Below are 22,958 nucleotides of genomic sequence, written 5' to 3' on the forward strand. Positions count from 1 at the left end.
CCAGAAAAGTGCTTGGCTCTTTATTTGTTGTTTTGTTCTTTTTGCTCTTATCTGAGTTTGTCATTTGCTGTGGTTATTGTCAGTTTATTTGCATGCAGGGATTTTCCCCCTCAGTTGCTTAGCTGGGAAGCTCCCTGCAGCTATGTTTGGAGTATTGCTCCTATAAGTCCATGTGTTTGTTGCTTCTTGAATTTGTAATGATTCTTGTTTTCTGTTCATTGGTATGACAAGAGCGCCTGATATAGGACGGAGTTCAGATCTAGTGATCTGAGGGTTTTTTGTACTATCAGGGATTTGGATTTTTGCAGGGTTTTTCTCTGGCCACCATCAGTCCCTTTCCTATCCTGTCCTATTTAGTCAGTAGGGCCTCACCTTTTGCTAATCCTGTCATCTATCTGTGTATTGTGTTTTCCTATATCACCGCAGTCTTTGAATGTGGGGGGCTTGCTATACCTTTGCGGTCTATTTCTGAGGCAGAGAGTTATTCATCTTTCCTTCCTATAGTATAGTTAGTTCTCCGGCTGGGTTCGCGGTGCACAGGATGTTAGTTCACCCCTCGGCTACTTCTAGTGTTGATGGTTAGTAAGGGGATGGCGGCCAGATTAGTTGCCAATGCTATTGTCACCTTTTACCAATGATTTGTGGTGGTCTTCCATGGTTCCAGATCATAACAGTACATCCGGCCAACAAATTTAAAGGGTACTCTTATGAAGGAAAAAAAAAAAAAGAAAAAATAAAAAGGAAAAAAAGTCGGCTGAGAATTTTTTTTTTTTGGGGGGTTTTTCTCTTCTTTGGGTTCCGTGGAAGATTTCTTTTTTTCTAGCATGGATGAATTAGAGGAGCGTGTTGCTCATCTTGATGCTAAGGTTCGTCGTATAGAGTCTTATCTTGCACAGACTCCCCTTGCAGAGCCTAAGACCCGCAACACCCATCCGTTTTTTTTGTCCGTGTGCGGTACATATTTGCACGTACCGGAGACACGTACACACGGAGACCCATGTTGTTCAATGGTAGATGGCACACACACGTAAAATCACACAGAACGTGTGTCCGTGTGGTAAGTACGTGTGTGCGCTTTTCTACACGGACGACATGTCTGTTTTTGGCCGGCAGCACGCAGGCACGGACCCGCTTTAGTCTATGGGTCCATGCCTGCACGGACCGCACACGGAGTATGTCCGTGTTCAGCACATTTCGTGCGTGTGCGTTTTTACACTAGCAATCTTATTATTTTTTTTTTTTAATTAAATTCAGTATACTTACCTTTTTTTCTGCTGTTCTCAGTCATACTTACATTGGCGCTCGTTTTTTTTCTTCCCCCGGCTCATACCGCTCCCCGATCACCAGCGCGGCGAGGAACAGCTGTGCAGAGAATACGCGGCAACAATTACTTTGAATATGCCGGCCGCTCATTAATCAATCTCATATTCCCTGCTTTCCCCACCCACAGATGTCTGTGATTGGTTGCAGTCAGACACGCCCCCCACGCTGAGTGACAGGTGTTTCACTGCACCCAATCACAGCAGCCGGTGGGCGTGTCTATACTGTGCAGTAAAATAAATAAATAATTAAAAAAAACGGCGTGCGGTCCCCCCAATTTTCAAACCAGCCAGATAAAGCCATACGGCTGAAGGCTGGTATTCTCAGGATGGGGAGCCCCACGTTATGGGGAGCCCCCCAGCCTAACAATATCAGTCAGCAGCCGCCCAGAATTGCCACATACATTATATGCGACAGTTCTGGGACTGTACCCGGCTCTTCCCGATTTGCCCTGGTGCGTTGGCAAATCGGGGTAATAAGGAGTTTTTGGCAGCCCATAGCTGCCAATAAGTCCTAGATTAATCATGTCAGGGGTCTCCCCGAGATACCTTCCATGATTAATCTGTAAATTACAGTAAATAAACACACACACCCGAACAATCCTTTATTAGAAAAAAAAAAACACTAACAAATTGCCTTGTTCACCAATTTAATAAGCCCGAAAAAGACCTCCATGTCTGGCGTAATCCAGGATGGTCCAGCGTCGCTTCCAGCTCTGCTGCATGAAGGTGACAGGAGCTGCAGAAGACACCGCCGCTCCTGTCACCTCAACGCAGCTAATGAAGGGAATAGCGCGATCAGCTGAGCTGTCACTGAGGTTACTCGCGGCCAACACTGAATACAGCTGATCGCGCTATTCCCTTCATTAGCTGATTGGAACTGACAGGAGCGGCGGTGTATTCTGCAGCTCCGGTCACCTCCATGCAGCAGAGCTGGATGCGACGCTGGACCATCCTGGATTACGCCGGACATGGAGGGCTTTTTCGGGCTTATTAAAGTGGTGAACCAGGGTATATGTTTGTGTTTTTTATTTCTAATAAAGGATTTTTTCGGGTGTGTGTGTTTATTTACTGTCACTTACAGATTAATCATGGAAGGTATCTCGGGGAGACGCCTGACATAATTAATCTAGGATTTAGTGGCAACTATGGGCTGCCATTAACTCCTTATTACCCCGATTTGCCAACGCACTAGGGTAAATCGGGAAGAGCCGGGTACAGTCCCAGAACTGTTGCATCTAATGTATACGGCAATTCTGGGCGGCTGCTGGCTGATATTGTTAGGCTGGGGGGCTCCCCATAACGTGGAGCTCCCCATCCTGAGAATACCAGCCTTCAGCCGTATGGCTTTATCTGGCTGGTTTGAAAATTGGGGGGCACCGCACGCCGGTTTTTTTAATTATTTATTTATTTATTTTCACTGCACAGTATAGACCCGCCCACCGGCTGCTGTGATTGGGTGCATAGCAAAAACTGTGGAAAGAAAGCGCACATAGAGGTTTAACCGATAAATATAGGTGCAGGGAATAGGACAGGTACTCACCTGCTTCAGTTGTGACAGGCACAACTCCTTGTCAGCATGGAATAAATGAATACAAAAGTGGTCAGCTGCAGCCCCGATATTGCAACAGGATGGGGGATAATCAAAAGAAATCGGGTTAAATTCTGCGCTTAAAACCACAATCCAAAGATATATCGTGAATTCCTTTTCTTTATTTTCACAGGTCAACGCGTTTCAAAGGCATCTCCACCTTCTTCATCAGGACAAAAGTCAGAAAGGAACAGCATAGCATTGGTTATGCTGTTCCTTTCTGACTTTTGTCTTGATGAAGAAGGTGGAGATGCCTTTGAAACGCGTTGACCTGTGAAAATAAAGAAAAGGAATTCACGATATATCTTTGGATTGTGGTGATTGGGAGACAGCTGTCACTCAGCGTGGGGGGCGTGTCTGACTGCAACCAATCACAGGCGCCGGTGGGTGGGGAAAACAGGGAATACGAGATTGATTAATGAGCGGCCGGCATATTCAAAGTAATTGTTGCCGCGTATTCTTTGCACAGCTGTTCCTCGCCGCGCTGGTGATCGGGGAGCGGTAAGTATGAGAGAGGGCCGCTCACTTCAGTCACTCGGGGATTAGCTAATCAGTACGCGGCACACAGACAGAGCCGCGGCATGACAATGAAGTCGGGTGAAGTTCACCCGAGTTCATTCTCATCGCGCAACTCTGTCTGCTGTCAGCCGACATGTATCAACGACATTGTGCAACACACAAACGGACATTCCACACGGACATTCCACATACACGGGCATTTTACACTCAAACACGGACATTTTACACGTACACATGGCTCGCATACGCCATCACACGGATGCCATACGTACCGGAGAAACGCCCCAAAAAAACGGAACACGGACCCGAAAAACGGACCGTGTCACATGGATGTTTTTTATGCGGAAGAGTGTTTTAGGCCTAAGGCGGGCTTTGCACATTACGACATCACATGCTGATACTGTGATGCCGAGTGCGATAGTCCCCGCCCCCGTCGTACGTGCGATATCTTGTGATAGCTGCGTAGCGAACATTATCGCTACGGCAGCTTCACCTGCCCTTCGACGTCGCTCTGGCTGGCGACCCACCTCCTTCCTAAGGGGGCGGGCCGTGCGGCGTCACAGCGATGTCACACGGCAGGCGGCCAATAGCAACGGAGGGGCGGAGATGAGCGGGATGTAAACATCCCGCCCACCTCCTTCCTTCTTATTGCAGCCAGGACGCAGGTAAAGTGATATTCCTCGCTCCTGCGGCTTTACACACAGCGATGTGCGCTGCCGCAGGAACGAGGAACGACATCATACCTGTCGCTGCACCGGCATTATGGAAATGTCGGAGAATACACCGATGATACGATTACGACGCTTTTGCACTCGTTCATCGTATCAAAAAGGTTTTACAAACTATGACATCGCAAGTGATGCCGGATGTGCGTCACTTTCGATTTGACCCCACCGACATCGCACCTGTGATGTCGTAGTGTGCAAAGCTGCCCTAAGATTCCCGTTCCTGAATTTTTTTCGGGAGATAGATCGAGATTTTTGAGCTTCAGGAATAATTGTAGATTATTTTTTGACCTGCGCCCTAAGTCCTCAGGGAATCCCGTACAGCAGGGTAAGATTGTCATCTCCTTGCTGCGTGGTGACCCTCAGGACTGGGCCTTCTCTTTAGCGTCTGATGATCCGATTCTCAATGATGTGGACTCCTTTTTTCAGGCCTTGGGATTATTATATGATGAACCTAATATTGTGGACCAAGCAGAAAAGGTCTTGTTGTCCTTAACTCAGGGTTTGGATTCTGCAGAAACGTTTTGTCAGAAATTTCGTAAGTGGGCGGTCCTTACAAAATGGAATGATGATGCGCTTGCGGCTCTTTTTCGCAAGGGTATTGCGGATGCTGTGAAGGATGTAATGGTGGGATTTCCCGTCCCTTCTGGTCTTGATGCCTCTATGACCTTGGCCATTCAGATTGATAGGCGGTTACGTAAGCGCAGGAAGATACCTGCTGGTTTTGTGCCTGTGGAACAGCCTTTGGAGCCTATGGAGTGTGATAGGGTCCTTTCTCATGCTAGTCGGCAGGGGTTCAGACGGAAGAATAGACTGTGCTTCTATTGTGGAGACGCTTCTCATAACATCTCTGTCTGCCCTAAACGTGAAAGGAGATTGGCTACTTCTGTTACTGTGAGTTCTTTTGTCTGTCACATTGATTTGCTCATTGTCTTCCTTTTCTGCATTGGCCTTTGTGGACTCAGGGGCAGCGCTCAATTTGATGGATTTTGGGTTTGCTAGGGATTGTGGTTTTCCCATGGTTCCTTTGCAAACTCCTATTCCTTTAAGGGGCATTGATGCTACCCCTTTGGCAGAAAATAAACCCCAATTTTGGACCCAGGTGCCTATGAGAGTTGCACCAGCGCATCAGGAGACTTGTAGATTTTTAGTATTGCATAATCTACAGGATACCTTGGTACTGGGATTTCTGTGGTTGCAGACCCATAATCCGGTTCTTGACTGGAGATCCTTGTCGGTAGCTAGTTGGGTTGTCAAGGTTTGCATCAGGACCTTTCCGTGTCGTCCACGTCTGCTCAGGCAGTTGATGTTCCGGCCTTCTTGTCTGATTTCCGTGATGTATTTAATGACCAGGAATCTGATTCTCTGCCCCCACACCGGGACTGTGACTGTGCCATTGAGTTGGTGCCCGGTTGTAAATTTCCCAAGGGGCGGATTTTCAACTTGTCTGTGCCCGAACATGATGCCATGCGGTCATACATCAGGGAATCATTGGAGAAGGGGCACATTCGGCCCTCATCTTCTCCTTTGGGTGCCGGCTTCTTCTTTGTTGCTAAGAAAGATGGTTCGTTGAGGCCTTGTATTGATTACCGTCTTCTTAATAAAATTACAGTCAAATATCGGTGCCCTTTGCCTCTGATGTCTGATCTGTTCTCTAGAGTGAAGAGTGCCAAATGGTTTACGAAACTGGATCTCAAGGGTGCGTATAATCTCATCCGTATTAAGGAGGGTGATGAATGGAAGACGGCTTTTAATACTCCTGAGGGGCATTTTGAGTACCTAGTGATGCCTTTTGGGCTCACTAATGCACCCTCCGTCTTCCAGGTCTTCATTAATGATATTTTTCGGGACCTTATTGGTAAATTTTTGATTGTGTATTTGGATGACATCTTGATTTTTTCTGATGATTGGGACTCTCATGTGGGGCAAGTACGGGAGGTTTTTCAGATACTTAAGGATCATGCACTGTACGTTAAGGGGTCAAAGTGCCTATTTGGGGTGCACAGGATTTCCTTTTTGGGCTTCATCCTGTCTCCCTCCGCTATTGAAATGGACCCGGATAAGGTTCAGGCTATTTACGACTGGGTGCAACCGACTACTCTAAAATTCCTGCAGCGGTTTTTGGGGTTTGCTAATTTTTACCGTAAATTTATAGACAATTTTTCTGCCATTGTCAAACCTCTGACAGATTTGACAAAGAAGGGAGCTGATGCTGAGCATTGGACCCCTGAGGCTATTGTGGCCTTCCGGGAGCTTAAAAGGCGATTCACTTCTGCCCCGGTTCTGCAGCAACCTGATGTGTCTCGCCCAATTCAAGTTGAGATCGATGCCTCAGAGATCGGAGCAGGAGCTGTTCTGTCTCAACGAGACGCTACTTGGGGTAAACTTAAGCCCTGTGCCTTTTTCTCTTGGAAGTTTGCTCCTTCTGAACGGAATTATGATGTGGGGAACCGGGAATTATTGGCTATGAAGTGGGCATTTGAAGAGTGGAGGCATTGGTTGGAGGGGGCTAGGCATCAAGTTGTGGTGCTCACGGACCACAAGAATCTCGTCTATCTGGAATCGGCCAAGAGGTTGAATCCTCGGCAGGCCAGGTGGGCTTTGTTTTTTACCCGGTTTAATTTTGTGGTCTCTTTTTTGCCGGGCACCAAGAATGTTAAGGCCGATGCCCTTTCCAGGAGTTTCTGCGCTGACTCTTTGGAGGTTGTCGAGCAGTCTACTATCCTGAATGATGGTGTAGTTTTCTTGGCTATTTCGCCTGATCTGCGGTTGGCACTGGCGGAATTTCAGGGGGATAAACCGGAGAGATGTCCTACAGGGAAACTGTTTGTCCCGGACCAATGGAGAAACCTAGTTGTTTCTGAGGTTCATTACTCTGTTTTGGCGGGTCATCCTGGCATTTTTGTACTCGGGATCTTGTGAGACGCTCTTTTTGGTGGCCTTCCCTGTCCCGAGATGTCCGTCGTTTTGTGCAGTCGTGTAGAGTTTGTTCTAGGTCCAAGCCCTGTTGTTCACGTTCTAGTGGGCTATTATTGCCTTTGCCTGTACCTAAGAAACCTTGGACGCACATCTCTATGGATTTTATTTCAGAGCTTCCCGTCTCTCAGAAAATGACTGTGATTTGGGTGATCTATGATAGATTCTCCAAGATGGTCCACTTGGTTCCCCTATCTAAGTTGCCGTCTTCATCGGAGTTGGTGCCTTTGTTTTTGCAATATGTTGTCCGTTTGCATGGTATTCCCGAAAACATTGTTTCTGACAGAGGGGTGCAGTTTGTATCCTGGTTTTAGAGGATTTTTTGTTCCAAATTGGGTGTTCAGCTGTCTTTCTCCTCGGCGTTTCATCCTCAGACCAACGGTCAGACTGAGAGGGCTAACCAGACCCTGGAGACCTGTTTACGGTGTTTTGTTTCTGCGGATCAGGATGACTGGGTTTCGTTTTTGCCTTTGGCTGAATTTGCCCTTAACAATAGAGCTAGCTCTACCACATTGGTGTCTCCCTTTTTCTGGAATTTTGGGTATCACCCTAGGTTCCTCTCAGGGCAGCTTGAGGCGTCTGACTGTCCGGGGGTGGATTCGGTGGTCGACAGGATGCAGCAGATTTGGGGGCAGGTAGTGGATAAATTGTTTCAGTCCCAAGAAACTGCCCAAAAGTTTGCCAACCGGCGTCGGACTGTTGGTCCCCGGTTTAAAGTAGGGGACATGGTGTGGTTGTCCTCTAAAAATATTCCTATGAGAGTTCCGTCTCCTAAATTTAAGCCCAGATTTATTGGACCTTATAAGATTTCGGAGATTATTAACCCTGTATCTTTCCGTTTGACTCTTCCTGTGTCATTTAAGATTCACAATGTCTTCCATAAGTCCTTGTTGAAGAAACATGTGGAGCCGGCAGTTCCTGCAGCAGCGCCTCCTGACCCTGTTTTGGTACAAGGGGATCTGGAGTATGAGGTTGAAAAAATTCTGGATTCCCGTCGCAGTAGGCATCAGCTTCAGTACCTTGTGAAATGGAAGGGTTATGGGCAGGAGGATTTTTGGGTTGTGGCTTCTGACATTCATGCGGACAGGTTGGTTCGCGCCTTCCATCGTGCTCATCCTGAGCGACCCAGTGGCATTGGTGAGGGTTCTGTGACCCCTCCTCAAGGATGGGGTACTGTTGTGAATGTCAGTTATGTCTTGGCTGCTGTGAGGCTCCCTCTGGTGGCCAGGAATGGTTTGGTCAGAGACCAGGTGTGTTGAGCAATGGGCGTTTCCATTGCTAACTCTCTGCCTCTTTAAACCCTGGGCTGCTAGCAGGCTATGCCGGATGTCAGTTGTTCTTTGTTCACCAGCCTGCTTCATCCTGCTCCACACCACATCTACCCCAGATAAGTGCTTGGCTCTTTATTTGTTGTTTGGTTCTTTTTGCTCTTATCTGAGTTTGTCATTTGCTGTGGTTATTGTCAGTTTATTTGCATGCAGGGATCTTCCCTCTCAGTTGCTTAGCTGGGAAGCTCCCTGCAGCTATGTTTGGAGTATTGCTCCTATTAGTCCATGTGTTTGTTGCTTCTTGAATGTATAATGGTTCCTGCTTTCTGCTCATGCTGAGCGCCTGGTATAGGACGGAGTTCAGATCTAGTGATCTGAGGGCTTTTTTGTACTATCAGGTATTTGGATTTTTGCAGGGTTTTTCTCTGGCCACCATCAGTCCCTTTCCTGTCCTGTCCTATTTAGTCAGTAGGGCCTCACCTTTGCTAATCCTGTCATCTACCTGTGTATTGTGTTTTCCTATATCACCGCAGTCTTTGAATGTGGGGGGCTTGCTATTCTTTATCTATTTTCTGAGGCAGAGAGTTATTCATCCTTCCTTCCTTTAGGATAGTTAGTTCTCCGGCTGGGTTCGCGGTGCACAGGATGTTAGTTCACCCCTCGGCTACTTCTAGTGTTGATGGTTAGTAAGGGGATGGCGGCCAGATTAGTTGCCAATGCTCTTGTCACCTTTTACCAATGATTTATGGTGGTCTTCCATGGGTCCGGTTCATAACACAAGGGGCTGACTACTTTCACAAGGAACTGTAGATATACACTTTTCTTATGTTAGTGTGTATATAGATACAGTATATATATATATATATATATATATATATGTACAGTGTATTATTTAATAACAGTGGACTTTTAGCACCCCATGACTATTGCTCCGGTGTGGGAGGGTCACACTCGCAGCCCCCGGTCAGAGCTGTGCCGGTCACTCGGCCGTCGCTGTGGGATCTCAGCGCTGATCACTCTCTGTTCTGTGTCGTTCATTACTAGGTGGATCCCCGCAGCTTCTATGACACATGTATGTACACCTACTGCCAGCACACGGGCCAGAACAGGACCTCCGCAGTGTGCCCCACATTTACCAGCTACGCCCGAGAATGTTCCCAGGAGAAGATGGCAATCTCCTGGCGTAGGCCGGGCTTCTGTGGTGAGGAGCGGGGATCACAATCTCTGAAAAGAGCACAGCCAAGAAACATGGCAGAAATAAGGCGGCCGTATATATCAGAGCAGCTATATACACCTATAATACCACCGCTCACTGATGACACCACCGCTCACACACTGATGACCCCACCGCTCACTGATGACCCCACCGCTCACTGATGACCCCACCGCTCACTGATGACCCCACCGCTCACACACTGATGACACCACCGCTCACTGATGACACCACCGCTCACTGATGACACCACCGCTCACTGATGACACCACCGCTCACTGATGACACCACCGCTCACTGATGACACCACCGCTCACTGATGACACCACCGCTCACACACTGACGACCCACCACTCACTGATGACTCCACCACTCACTGATGACACCACCACTCACTGATGACCCCACCGCTCACACACTGATGACTCCACCGCTCACTGATGACCCCACCGCTCACTGATGACTCCACCGCTCACTGATGACTCCACCACTCACTGATGACTCCACCACTCACTGATGACTCCACCACTCACTGATGACACCACCACTCACTGATGACCCCACCGCTCACACACTGATGACTCCACCGCTCACTGATGACCCCACCGCTCACTGATGACTCCACCGCTCACTGATGACACCACCGCTCACTGATGACACCACCGCTCACTGATGACACCACCGCTCACTGATGACACCACCGCTCACTGATGACCCCACCGCTCACTGATGACCCCACCGCTCACTGATGACACCACCGCTCACTGATGACCCCACCACTCACTGATGACTCCACCGCTCACTGATGACACCACCGCTCACTGATGACCCCACCACTCACTGATTACACCACCGCTCACACACTGATGACACCACCGCTCACTGATGACACCACCGCTCACTGATGACACCACCGCTCACTGATGACACCACCGCTCACTGATGACACCACCGCTCACACACTGATGACTCCACCGCTCACTGATGACCCCACCGCTCACTGATGACTCCACCGCTCACTGATGACACCACCGCTCACTGATGACACCACCGCTCACTGATGACTCCACCGCTCACTGATGACCCCACCGCTCACTGATGACCCCACCGCTCACTGATGACCCCACCGCTCACTGATGACCCCACCGCTCACTGATGACACCACCGCTCACTGATGACCCCACCGCTCACTGATGACTCCACCGCTCACTGATGACACCACCGCTCACTGATGACCCCACCACTCACTGATTACACCACCGCTCACACACTGATGACACCACCGCTCACTGATGACACCACCGCTCACTGATGACACCACCGCTCACTGATGACACCACCGCTCACACACTGACGACCCACCACTCACTGATGACTCCACCACTCACTGATGACACCACCACTCACTGATGACACCACCGCTCACTGATGACACCACCGCTCACTGATGACCCCACCGCTCACTGATGACCCCACCGCTCACTGATGACACCACCGCTCACTGATGACCCCACCACTCACTGATTACACCACCGCTCACACACTGATGACACCACCGCTCACTGATGACACCACCGCTCACTGATGACACCACCGCTCACTGATGACACCACCGCTCACTGATGACCCCACCGCTCACTGATGACCCCACCGCTCACTGATGACACCACCGCTCACTGATGACCCCACCACTCACTGATGACTCCACCGCTCACTGATGACACCACCGCTCACTGATGACCCCACCACTCACTGATGACACCACCGCTCACTGATGACACCACCGCTCACTGATGACACCACCGCTCACTGATCACCCCACCACTCACTGATGACCCCACCGCTCACACACTGATGACTCCACCACTCACTGATGACTCCACCACTCACTGATGACCCCACCACTCACTGATTACACCACCGCTCACACACTGATGACACCACCGCTCACTGATGACACCACCGCTCACTGATGACACCACCGCTCACTGATGACACCACCGCTCACTGATGACACCACCGCTCACTGATGACTCCACCGCTCACTGATGACCCCACCGCTCACTGATGACCCCACCGCTCACTGATGACACCACCGCTCACTGATGACCCCACCGCTCACTGATGACCCCACCGCTCACTGATGACCCCACCGCTCACTGATGACTCCACCGCTCACTGATGACACCACCGCTCACTGATGACCCCACCACTCACTGATTACACCACCGCTCACTGATGACCCCACCGCTCACTGATGACACCACCGCTCACTGATGACACCACCGCTCACTGATGACACCACCGCTCACACACTGACGACCCACCACTCACTGATGACTCCACCGCTCACTGATGACACCACCACTCACTGATGACCCCACCGCTCACACACTGATGACTCCACCACTCACTGATGACTCCACCGCTCACTGATGACACCACCGCTCACTGATGACACCACCGCTCACACACTGACGACCCACCACTCACTGATGACACCACCGCTCACTGATGACCCCACCGCTCACTGATGACCCCACCGCTCACTGATGACACCACCGCTCACTGATGACACCACCGCTCACTGATGACTCCACCGCTCACTGATGACCCCACCGCTCACTGATGACCCCACCGCTCACTGATGACACCACCGCTCACTGATGACACCACCGCTCACTGATGACACCACCGCTCACTGATGACACCACCGCTCACACACTGACGACCCACCACTCACTGATGACTCCACCACTCACTGATGACACCACCACTCACTGATGACCCCACCGCTCACACACTGATGACTCCACCACTCACTGATGACTCCACCGCTCACACACTGACGACCCACCACTCACTGACGACCCACCACTCACTGATGACTCCACCACTCACTGATGACCCCACCGCTCACTGATGACACCACCACTCACTGATGACCCCACCGCTCACACACTGATGACTCCACCGCTCACTGATGACACCACCGCTCACACACTGATGACACCACCGCTCACTGATGACACCACCGCTCACTGATGACACCACCACTCACTGATGACACCACCACTCACTGATGACTCCACCGCTCACTGATGACTCCACCGCTCACTGATGACCCCACCACTCACTGATGACACCACCGCTCACTGATGACTCCACCGCTCACTGATGACTCCACCGCTCACTGATGACACCACCGCTCAGTCACTGATGACCCTACCGCTCACACACTGACACCACCACTCACTGATGACCTCATCGCTCAGTCACTGATGACCCTACCGCTCACACACTGACACCACCACTCACTGATGACACCACCACTCACTGATGACACCACCGCTCACTGATGACACCACCGCTCACTGATCACCCCACCACTCACTGATGACCCCACCGCTCACACACTGATGACTCCACCACTCACTGATGACCCCACCGCTCACACACTGATGACTCCACCACTCACTGATGACACCACCGCTCACACACTGACGACCCACCACTCACTGATGACTCCACCACTCACTGATGACACCACCACTCACTGATGACCCCACCGCTCACACACTGATGACTCCACCACTCACTGATGACACCACCACTCACTGATGACCCCACCGCTCACACACTGATGACTCCACCGCTCACTGATGACACCACCGCTCACACACTGATGACACCACCGCTCACTGATGACACCACCGCTCACTGATAACACCACCACTCACTGATGACACCACCACTCACTGATGACTCCACCGCTCACTCACTGATGACACCACCGCTCACTGATGACACCACCACTCACTGATGACACCACCGCTCACTGATGACACCACCGCTCACTGATCACCCCACCACTCACTGATGACACCACCGCTCACTGATGACACCACCGCTCACTGATGACACCACCGCTCACTGATCACCCCACCACTCACTGATGACACCACCGCTCACTGATGACTCCACCGCTCACTGATGACTCCACCGCTCACTGATGACCCCACCACTCACTGATGACACCACCGCTCACTGATGACTCCACCGCTCACTGATGACTCCACCGCTCACTGATGACACCACCGCTCAGTCACTGATGACCCTACCGCTCACACACTGACACCACCACTCACTGATGACCTCATCGCTCAGTCACTGATGACCCTACCGCTCACACACTGACACCACCGCTCACTGATGACACCACCACTCACTGATGACACCACCGCTCACTGATGACACCACCGCTCACTGATCACCCCACCACTCACTGATGACCCCACCGCTCACACACTGATGACTCCACCACTCACTGATGACCCCACCGCTCACACACTGATGACTCCACCACTCACTGATGACACCACCGCTCACACACTGACGACCCACCACTCACTGATGACTCCACCACTCACTGATGACACCACCACTCACTGATGACCCCACCGCTCACACACTGATGACTCCACCACTCACTGATGACACCACCACTCACTGATGACCCCACCGCTCACACACTGATGACTCCACCGCTCACTGATGACACCACCGCTCACACACTGATGACACCACCGCTCACTGATGACACCACCGCTCACTGATAACACCACCACTCACTGATGACACCACCACTCACTGATGACTCCACCGCTCACTCACTGATGACACCACCGCTCACTGATGACACCACCACTCACTGATGACACCACCGCTCACTGATGACACCACCGCTCACTGATCACCCCACCACTCACTGATGACACCACCGCTCACTGATGACTCCACCGCTCACTGATGACTCCACCGCTCACTGATGACTCCACCACTCACTGATGACACCACCGCTCACTGATGACTCCACCGCTCACTGATGACTCCACCGCTCACTGATGACCCCACCACTCACTGATGACACCACCGCTCACTGATGACTCCACCGCTCACTGATGACTCCACCGCTCACTGATGACTCCACCGCTCACTGATGACCCCACCGCTCACACACTGATGACTCCACCACTCACTGATGACACCACCACTCACTGATGACCCCACCGCTCACACACTGATGACTCCACCGCTCACACACTGATGACACCACCGCTCACTGATGACACCACCGCTCACACACTGATGACACCACCGCTCACTGATGACACCACCGCTCACTGATAACACCACCACTCACTGATGACACCACCACTCACTGATGACTCCACCGCTCACTCACTGATGACACCACCGCTCACTGATGACACCACCACTCACTGATGACACCACCGCTCACTGATGACACCACCGCTCACTGATCACCCCACCACTCACTGATGACACCACCGCTCACTGATGACTCCACCGCTCACTGATGACTCCACCGCTCACTGATGACTCCACCACTCACTGATGACACCACCGCTCACTGATGACTCCACCGCTCACTGATGACTCCACCGCTCACTGATGACCCCACCACTCACTGATGACACCACCGCTCACTGATGACTCCACCGCTCACTGATGACTCCACCGCTCACTGATGACTCCACCGCTCACACACTGATGACTCCACCGCTCACTGATGACACCACCGCTCACACACTGATGACACCACCGCTCACTGATGACACCACCGCTCACTGATAACACCACCACTCACTGATGACACCACCACTCACTGATGACTCCACCGCTCACTCACTGATGACACCACCGCTCACTGATGACACCACCACTCACTGATGACACCACCGCTCACTGATGACACCACCGCTCACTGATCACCCCACCACTCACTGATGACACCACCGCTCACTGATGACTCCACCGCTCACTGATGACTCCACCGCTCACTGATGACCCCACCACTCACTGATGACACCACCGCTCACTGATGACTCCACCGCTCACTGATGACTCCACCGCTCACTGATGACACCACCGCTCAGTCACTGATGACTCCACCGCTCACTGATGACCCCACCGCTCACTGATGACCCCACCACTCACTGATGACTCCACCGCTCACACACTGATGACTCCACCACTCACTGATGACCTCATCGCTCAGTCACTGATGACCTCATCGCTCACACACCTTTCATTAGTGTACACACCCCGCTGCCTCCGCCTTTTTGGCAGGGCATTACTATTGTATCCTGTGTTGGTAAATGCATTATTGTGTGATGTTCTGAGTAGCAGCGATGGCGGGGGGCCGCTGCTGGATGGGATATGACATCTTATGGTGGTCTCTCCTCCAGAGAAGCAATGTGTGCTGGGTAAGCAGTACTCGGACTGTGTGTCCGCCTGTCCGGCCAGCTGCGCCTCGGTAGGGAGCTATGAGGACGGTCAGTGCCGGGATGAGTGCGTCAGTGGCTGTGAGTGTCCCTCAGGCCTGCTTCTGGAGGATGGGCGGTGTGTCCGGGTGGAGGAGTGTCCATGTTACCACCGCAGACAGCGATACTCCGCCGGGGAGGTCATTAAGCAGAGATGTAACAGCTGGTGAGTCCTCCCCGCTGTGTGCACTGCTATCCGCAGCCTCTGGAGCTGTTGGAGTCGTTGCTGATCGTCTTGACTTCTTCTCTGCAGCACGTGTGGTGGTGGTCGCTGGCGGTGCACCCAGGACCGCTGCGCAGCGGAGTGCTCGGTGGTGGGAGATCCGCACTATGTAACGTTCGATCGCAGAAGGTTTTCCTTCCATGGCTCTTGTGAATACGTCCTGGTCCAGGTGAGGACTCGGTGTGTCTGGTTCTGAAGGTGTCCGGTACGTGTGTCCTCCCGGTCCTCCCCGGTCCTCCCCGATCCTCCCCGGTCCTCCCCGGTCCTCCCACATCTCACGCTCTTCCTGCAGGATTTTGTGGATTCAAAGCTGCTGATCTCCACAGAGAACGAGGACTGTGGTGGCCAGGGGTCTGATGGCTGCCTCCGAGCCCTCACCATAACCGTCCACAAGACGTCCGTCAAGCTCCGAGCATCAGGTACCTGTGGGGCCACATGTACATGGCGGGTGTGCTTCATCATCTATGTCCTCTGTGAATGTATAACCCCCGCCCTCTGTGTGTCACTGCATATAACCCCCGCCTCTGTGTGCCCTGTATATAACCCCTGCCCTCTGTGTGTCACTGTATATAACCCCTGTCCTCTGTGTGTCACTGCATATAACCCCTGCCCTCTGTGTGTCACTGCATATAACCCCTGCCCTCTGTGTGTCACTGCATATAACCCCTGCCCTCTGTGTGTCACTGCATATAACCCCTGCCCTCTGTGTGTCACTGCATATAACCCCTGCCCTCTGTGTGTCACTGCATATAACCCCTGCCCTCTGTGTGTCACTGCATATAACCCCTGTCCTCTGTGTGTCACTGCATATAACCCCTGCCCTCTGTGTGTCACTGCATATAACCCCTGCCCTCTGTGTGTCACTGCATATAACCCCTGTCCTCTGTGTGTCACTGCATATAACCCCTGCCCTCTGTGTGTCACTGCATATAACCCCTGCCCTCTGTGTGTCACTGCATATAACCCCTGTCCTCTGTGTGCCCTGTATATAACCCCCGCCCTCTGTGTGTCACTGCATATAACCCCTGTCCTCTGTGTGCCCTGTATATAACCCCCGCCCTCTGTGTGCCCTGTATATAACCCCCGCCCTCTGTGTGTCACTGCATATAACCCCCGCCTCTGTGTGCCCTGTATATAACCCCTGTCCTCTGTGTGTCACTGCATATAACCCCTGCCCTCTGTGTGCCCTGCATATAACCCCCGCCTCTGTGTGCCCTGTATATAACCCCTGCCCTCTGTGTGTCACTGCATATAACCCCCGCCTCTGTGTGCCCTGTATATAACCCCTGCCCTCTGTGTGCCCTGCATATAACCCCCGCCTCTGTGTGCCCTGTATATAACCCCTGCCCTCTGTGTGCCCTGTATATAACCCCCGCCTCTGTGTGTCACTGCATATAACCCCCGCCTCTGTGTGCCCTGTATATAACCCCCGCCCTCTGTGTGTCACTGCATATAACCCCTGCCCTCTGTGTGCCCTGTATATAACCCCCGCCCTCTGTGTGTCACTGCATATAACCCCCGCCTCTGTGTGCCCTGTATATAACCCCTGCCCTCTGTGTGTCACTGCATTTAACCCCTGTCCTCTGTGTGTCACTGCATATAACCCCCGCCTCTGTGTGCCCTGCATATAACCCCTGCCCTCTGTGTGTCACTGCATATAACCCCTGCCCTCTGTGTGTCACTGCATATAACCCCTGTCCTCTGTGTGTCACTGCATATAACCCCTGTCCTCTGTGTGTCACTGCATATAACCCCCGCCTCTGTGGCCCTGCATATAACCCCTGCCCTCTGTGTGTCACTGCATATAACCCCTGTCCTCTGTGTGTCACTGCATATACCCCTGCCCTCTGTGTATCACTGCATATAACCCCTGCCCTCTGTGTGTCACTGCATATAACCCCTGTCCTCTGTGAATGTATAACCCCCGCCTCTGTGTGTCACTGCATATAACCCCCGCCTCTGTGTGCCCTGTATATAACCCCTGCCCTCTGTGTGTCACTGCATATAACCCCTGTCCTCTGTGTGTCACTGCATATAACCCCCGCCTCTGTGGCCCTGCATATAACCCCTGCCCTCTGTGTATCACTGCATATAACCCCTGTCCTCTGTGTGTCACTGCATATAACCCCTGCCCTCTGTGTGCCCTGCATATAACCCCCGCCTCTGTGTGCCCTGTATATAACCCCTGCCCTCTGTGTGCCCTGTATATAACCCCCGCCTCTGTGTGTCACTGCATATAACCCCCGCCTCTGTGTGCCCTGTATATAACCCCCGCCCTCTGTGTGTCACTGCATATAACCCCTGCCCTCTGTGTGCCCTGTATATAACCCCCGCCCTCTGTGTGTCACTGCATATAACCCCCGCCTCTGTGTGCCCTGTATATAACCCCTGCCCTCTGTGTGTCACTGCATTTAACCCCTGTCCTCTGTGTGTCACTGCATATAACCCCCGCCCCTGTGTGCCCTGCATATAACCCCTGCCCTCTGTGTGTCACTGCATATAACCCCTGTCCTCTGTGTGTCACTGCATATAACCCCCGCCTCTGTGGCCCTGCATATAACCCCTGCCCTCTGTGTGTCACTGCATATAACCCCTGTCCTCTGTGTGTCACTGCATATACCCCTGCCCTCTGTGTATCACTGCATATAACCCCTGCCCTCTGTGTGTCACTGCATATAACCCCTGTCCTCTGTGAATGTATAACCCCCGCCTCTGTGTGTCACTGCATATAACCCCCGCCTCTGTGTGCCCTGTATATAACCCCTGCCCTCTGTGTGTCACTGCATATAACCCCTGTCCTCTGTGTGTCACTGCATATAACCCCCGCCTCTGTGGCCCTGCATATAACCCCTGCCCTCTGTGTATCACTGCATATAACCCCTGTCCTCTGTGTGTCACTGCATATAACCCCTGCCCTCTGTGTGTCACTGCATATAACCCCTGTCCTCTGTGTGTCACTGCATATAACCCCTGTCCTCTGTGTGCCCTGTATATAACCCCTGCCCTCTGTGTGTCACTGCATGTAACCCCCGCCTCTGTGTGCCCTGCATATAACCCCTGCCCTCTGTGTGTCACTGCATATAACCCCTGCCCTCTGTGTGTCACTGCATATAACCCCTGTCCTCTGTGTGCCCTGTATATAACCCCTGCCCTCTGTGTGTCACTGCATATAACCCCTGTCCTCTGTGTGTCACTGCATATAACCCCTGTCCTCTGTGTCACTGCATATAACCCCTGCCCTCTGTGTGTCACTGCATGTAACCCCCGCCTCTGTGTGCCCTGTATATAACCCCTGTCCTCTGTGTGCCCTGCATATAACCCCTGTCCTCTGTGTGCCCTGCGTATAACCCCTGTCCTCTGTGTGTCCTGTGTATAACCCCTGTCCTCTGTGTGCCCTGTATATAACCCCTGTCCTCTGTGTGCCCTGTATATAACCCCTGCCCTCTGTGTGTCACTGCATATAACCCCTGTCCTCTGTGTGCCCTGCATATAACCCCTGTCCTCTGTGTGCCCTGCATATAACCCCTGTCCTCTGTGTGCCCTGCATATAACCCCTGTCCTCTATGTGCCCTGCATATAACCCCCGCCCTCTGTGTGTCACTGCATATAACCTCCGTCCTCTGTGTGCCCTGCATATAACCCCCGCCTCTGTGTGCCCTGTATATAACCCCTGCCCTCTGTGTGCCCTGTATATAACCCCTGCCCTCTGTGTGCCCTGTATATAACCCCCGCCTCTGTGTGCCCTGTATATAACCCCTGCCCTCTGTGTGCCCTGTATATAACCCCTGCCTCTGTGTGCCCTGTATATAACCCCTGCCCTCTGTGTGCCCTGTATATAACCACTGCCCTCTGTGTGCCCTGTATATAACCCCCGCCTCTGTGTGCCCTGTATATAACCCCTGCCCTCTGTGTGCCCTGTATATAACCACTGCCCTCTGTGTGCCCTGTATATAACCCCTGCCTCTGTGTGCCCTGTATATAACCCCCGCCCTCTGTGTGTCACTGCGCATAACCCCTATCCTCTGGGTGTCACTGCGTATAACCCCTGTCCCCTGGATGCCCTGCATATAACCCCCGTCCTCTGTGTGCCCTGTATATAGCCTCTGTCCTCTGTGTTCCCTGCATATAATCCCATCATCTGTGTGCCCTGTATATAGCCTCTGTCCTCTGTGTGCCCTGCTTATAATCCCATCCTCTGTGTGTCCTGCGTATAATCCCATCCTCTGTGTGTCCTGCGTATAACCCCTGTCCTCTGTGTGTCCTGCATATAACCCCTGTCCTCTGTGTGTCCTGCATATAACCCCTGTCCTCTGTGTGTCCTGCATATAACCCCTGTTCTCTGTGTGTCCTGCTTATAATCCCATCCTCTGTGTGTCCTGCGTATAATCCTATCCTGTGTGTGCCCTGCGTATAACCCCCCTCTCCCTGCAGGTGACCCCACAGTGGGTGGACACGTGGTGACTCTGCCCTTCCTCAGCCCTGATTTCTCCATCAGACGTGTCTCGTCCTCCCTCCTTCTCCTCCAGACATTCGGGGCTCATGTGATCTGGAACGTGGAGTTTCCATCGGTTCACATCAATCTGCAGCCGACATTTGCCCATAAGGTGACACCTACAGGTTATAATGAGGGACTGCACCCCCCAGGGGAAAAAACATCACAGGTGACAGCATCACAGGTGGCAGCAGGGCAGGTGACAGCATCACAGGTGGCAGCAGGGCAGGTGACATCATTACAGGTGACAGCAGGGCAGGTGACATCATCACAGGTGGCAGCAGAGCAGGTGACATCATCACAGGTGGCAGCAGGGCAGGTGACATCATCACAGGTGGCAGCAGGGTAGGTGACATCATCACAGGTGGCAGCAGGGCAGGTTACATCATCACAGGTGACATCATTACAGGTGACAGCAGAGCAGGTGACATCATCACAGGTGGCAGCAGAGCAGGTGACATCATCACAGGTGGCAGCAGAGCAGGTGACATCATCACAGGTGGAAGCAGGGCAGGTGACATCATCACAGGTGGCAGCAGAGCAGGTGACATCATCACAGGCGGCAGCAGAGCAGGTGACATGATCACAGGTGGCAGCAGAGCAGGTGACATCATCACAGGTGGCAGCAGAGCAGGTGACATCATCACAGGTGGCAGCAGAGCAGGTGACATCATCACAGGTGGCAGCAGAGCAGGTGACATCATCACAGGTGGCAGCAGGGCAGGTGACATCATCACAGGCGGCAGCAGAGCAGGTGACATCATCACAGGTGGCAGCAGAGCAGGTGACATCATCACAGGTGGCAGCAGAGCAGGTGACATCATCACAGGTGGCAGCAGGGCAGGTGACATCATCACAGGTGGCAGCAGAGCAGGTGACATCATCACAGGTGACATCATTACAGGTGACAGCAGGGCAGGTGACATCATCACAGGTGGCAGCAGATCAGGTGACATCATCACAGGTGGCAGCAGGGCAGGTGACATCATCACAGGTGACATCATTACAGGTGACAGCAGGGCAGGTGACATCTTCACAGGTGGCAGCAGAGCAGGTGACATTATCACAGGTGGCAGCAGAGCAGGTGACATCATCACAGGTGGCAGCAGAGCAGGTGACATCATCACAGGTGGCAGCAGAGCAGGTGACATCATCACAGGTGGCAGCAGAGCAGGTGACATTATCACAGGTGGCAGCAGGGCAGGTGACATCATCACAGGTGGCAGCAGGGCAGGTGACATCATCACAGGTGGCAGCAGAGCAGGTGACATTATCACAGGTGGCAGCAGAGCAGGTGACATTATCACAGGTGGCAGCAGAGCAGGTGACATCATCACAGGTGGCAGCAGAGCAGGTGACATCATCACAGGTGGCAGCAGGGCAGGTGACATCTTCACAGGTGGCAGCAGAGCAGGTGACATTATCACAGGTGGCAGCAGGGCAGGTGACATCATCACAGGTGACATCATTACAGGTGACAGCAGGGCAGGTGGCAGCAGGGCAGGTGACATCATCACAGGTGACATCATCACAGGTGGCAGCAGAGCAGGTGGCAGCAGGGCAGGTGACATCACAGGTGGCAGCAGGGCAGGTGACATCATCACAGGTGGCAGCAGGGCAGGTGACATCACAGGTGGCAGCAGGGCAGGTGACATCATCACAGGTGGCAGCAGAGCAGGTGACATCATCACAGGTGGCAGCAGAGCAGGTGACATCATCACAGGTGGCAGCAGAGCAGGTGACATCATCACAGGTGGCAGCAGAGCAGGTGACATCATCACAGGTGGCAGCAGGGCAGGTGACATCATCACAGGTGGCAGCAGAGCAGGTGACATCATCACAGGTGGCAGCAGAGCAGGTGACATCATCACAGGTGGCAGCAGGGCAGGTGACATCATCACAGGTGGCAGCAGGGCAGGTGACATCATCACAGGTGGCAGCAGAGCAGGTGACATCATCACAGGTGGCAGCAGGGCAGGTGACATCATCACAGGTGACATCATCACAGGTGACATCATCACAGGTGGCAGCAGAGCAGGTGACATCATCACAGGTGGCAGCAGAGCAGGTGACATCATCACAGGTGGCAGCAGAGCAGGTGACATCATCACAGGTGGCAGCAGGGCAGGTGACATCATCACAGGTGGCAGCAGGGCAGGTGACATCATCACAGGTGGCAGCAGAGCAGGTGACATCATCACAGGTGGCAGCAGGGCAGGTGACATCATCACAGGTGGCAGCAGGGCAGGTGACATCATCACAGGTGGCAGCAGGGCAGGTGACAT

General features: G+C 52.6%; 1 protein-coding gene across 1 annotated transcript in view; it reads left to right on the forward strand.

The window, feature by feature from the left end:
• The window catches only part of LOC142243992 (SCO-spondin-like), a 476,497-nt gene that overhangs the window by 44,038 nt on the left and 409,501 nt on the right, over positions 1–22,958 (forward strand). Inside the window, 5 exon segments of the mRNA XM_075316177.1 lie at positions 9,443–9,599; positions 15,884–16,124; positions 16,212–16,350; positions 16,474–16,600; positions 20,613–20,785. Coding sequence (XP_075172292.1) covers positions 9,443–9,599; positions 15,884–16,124; positions 16,212–16,350; positions 16,474–16,600; positions 20,613–20,785 — 837 coding nt within the window.

The sequence above is a fragment of the Anomaloglossus baeobatrachus genome, chromosome 6, assembly GCF_048569485.1.
Source record: "Anomaloglossus baeobatrachus isolate aAnoBae1 chromosome 6, aAnoBae1.hap1, whole genome shotgun sequence".
Lineage (NCBI taxonomy): Eukaryota > Metazoa > Chordata > Amphibia > Anura > Aromobatidae > Anomaloglossus > Anomaloglossus baeobatrachus.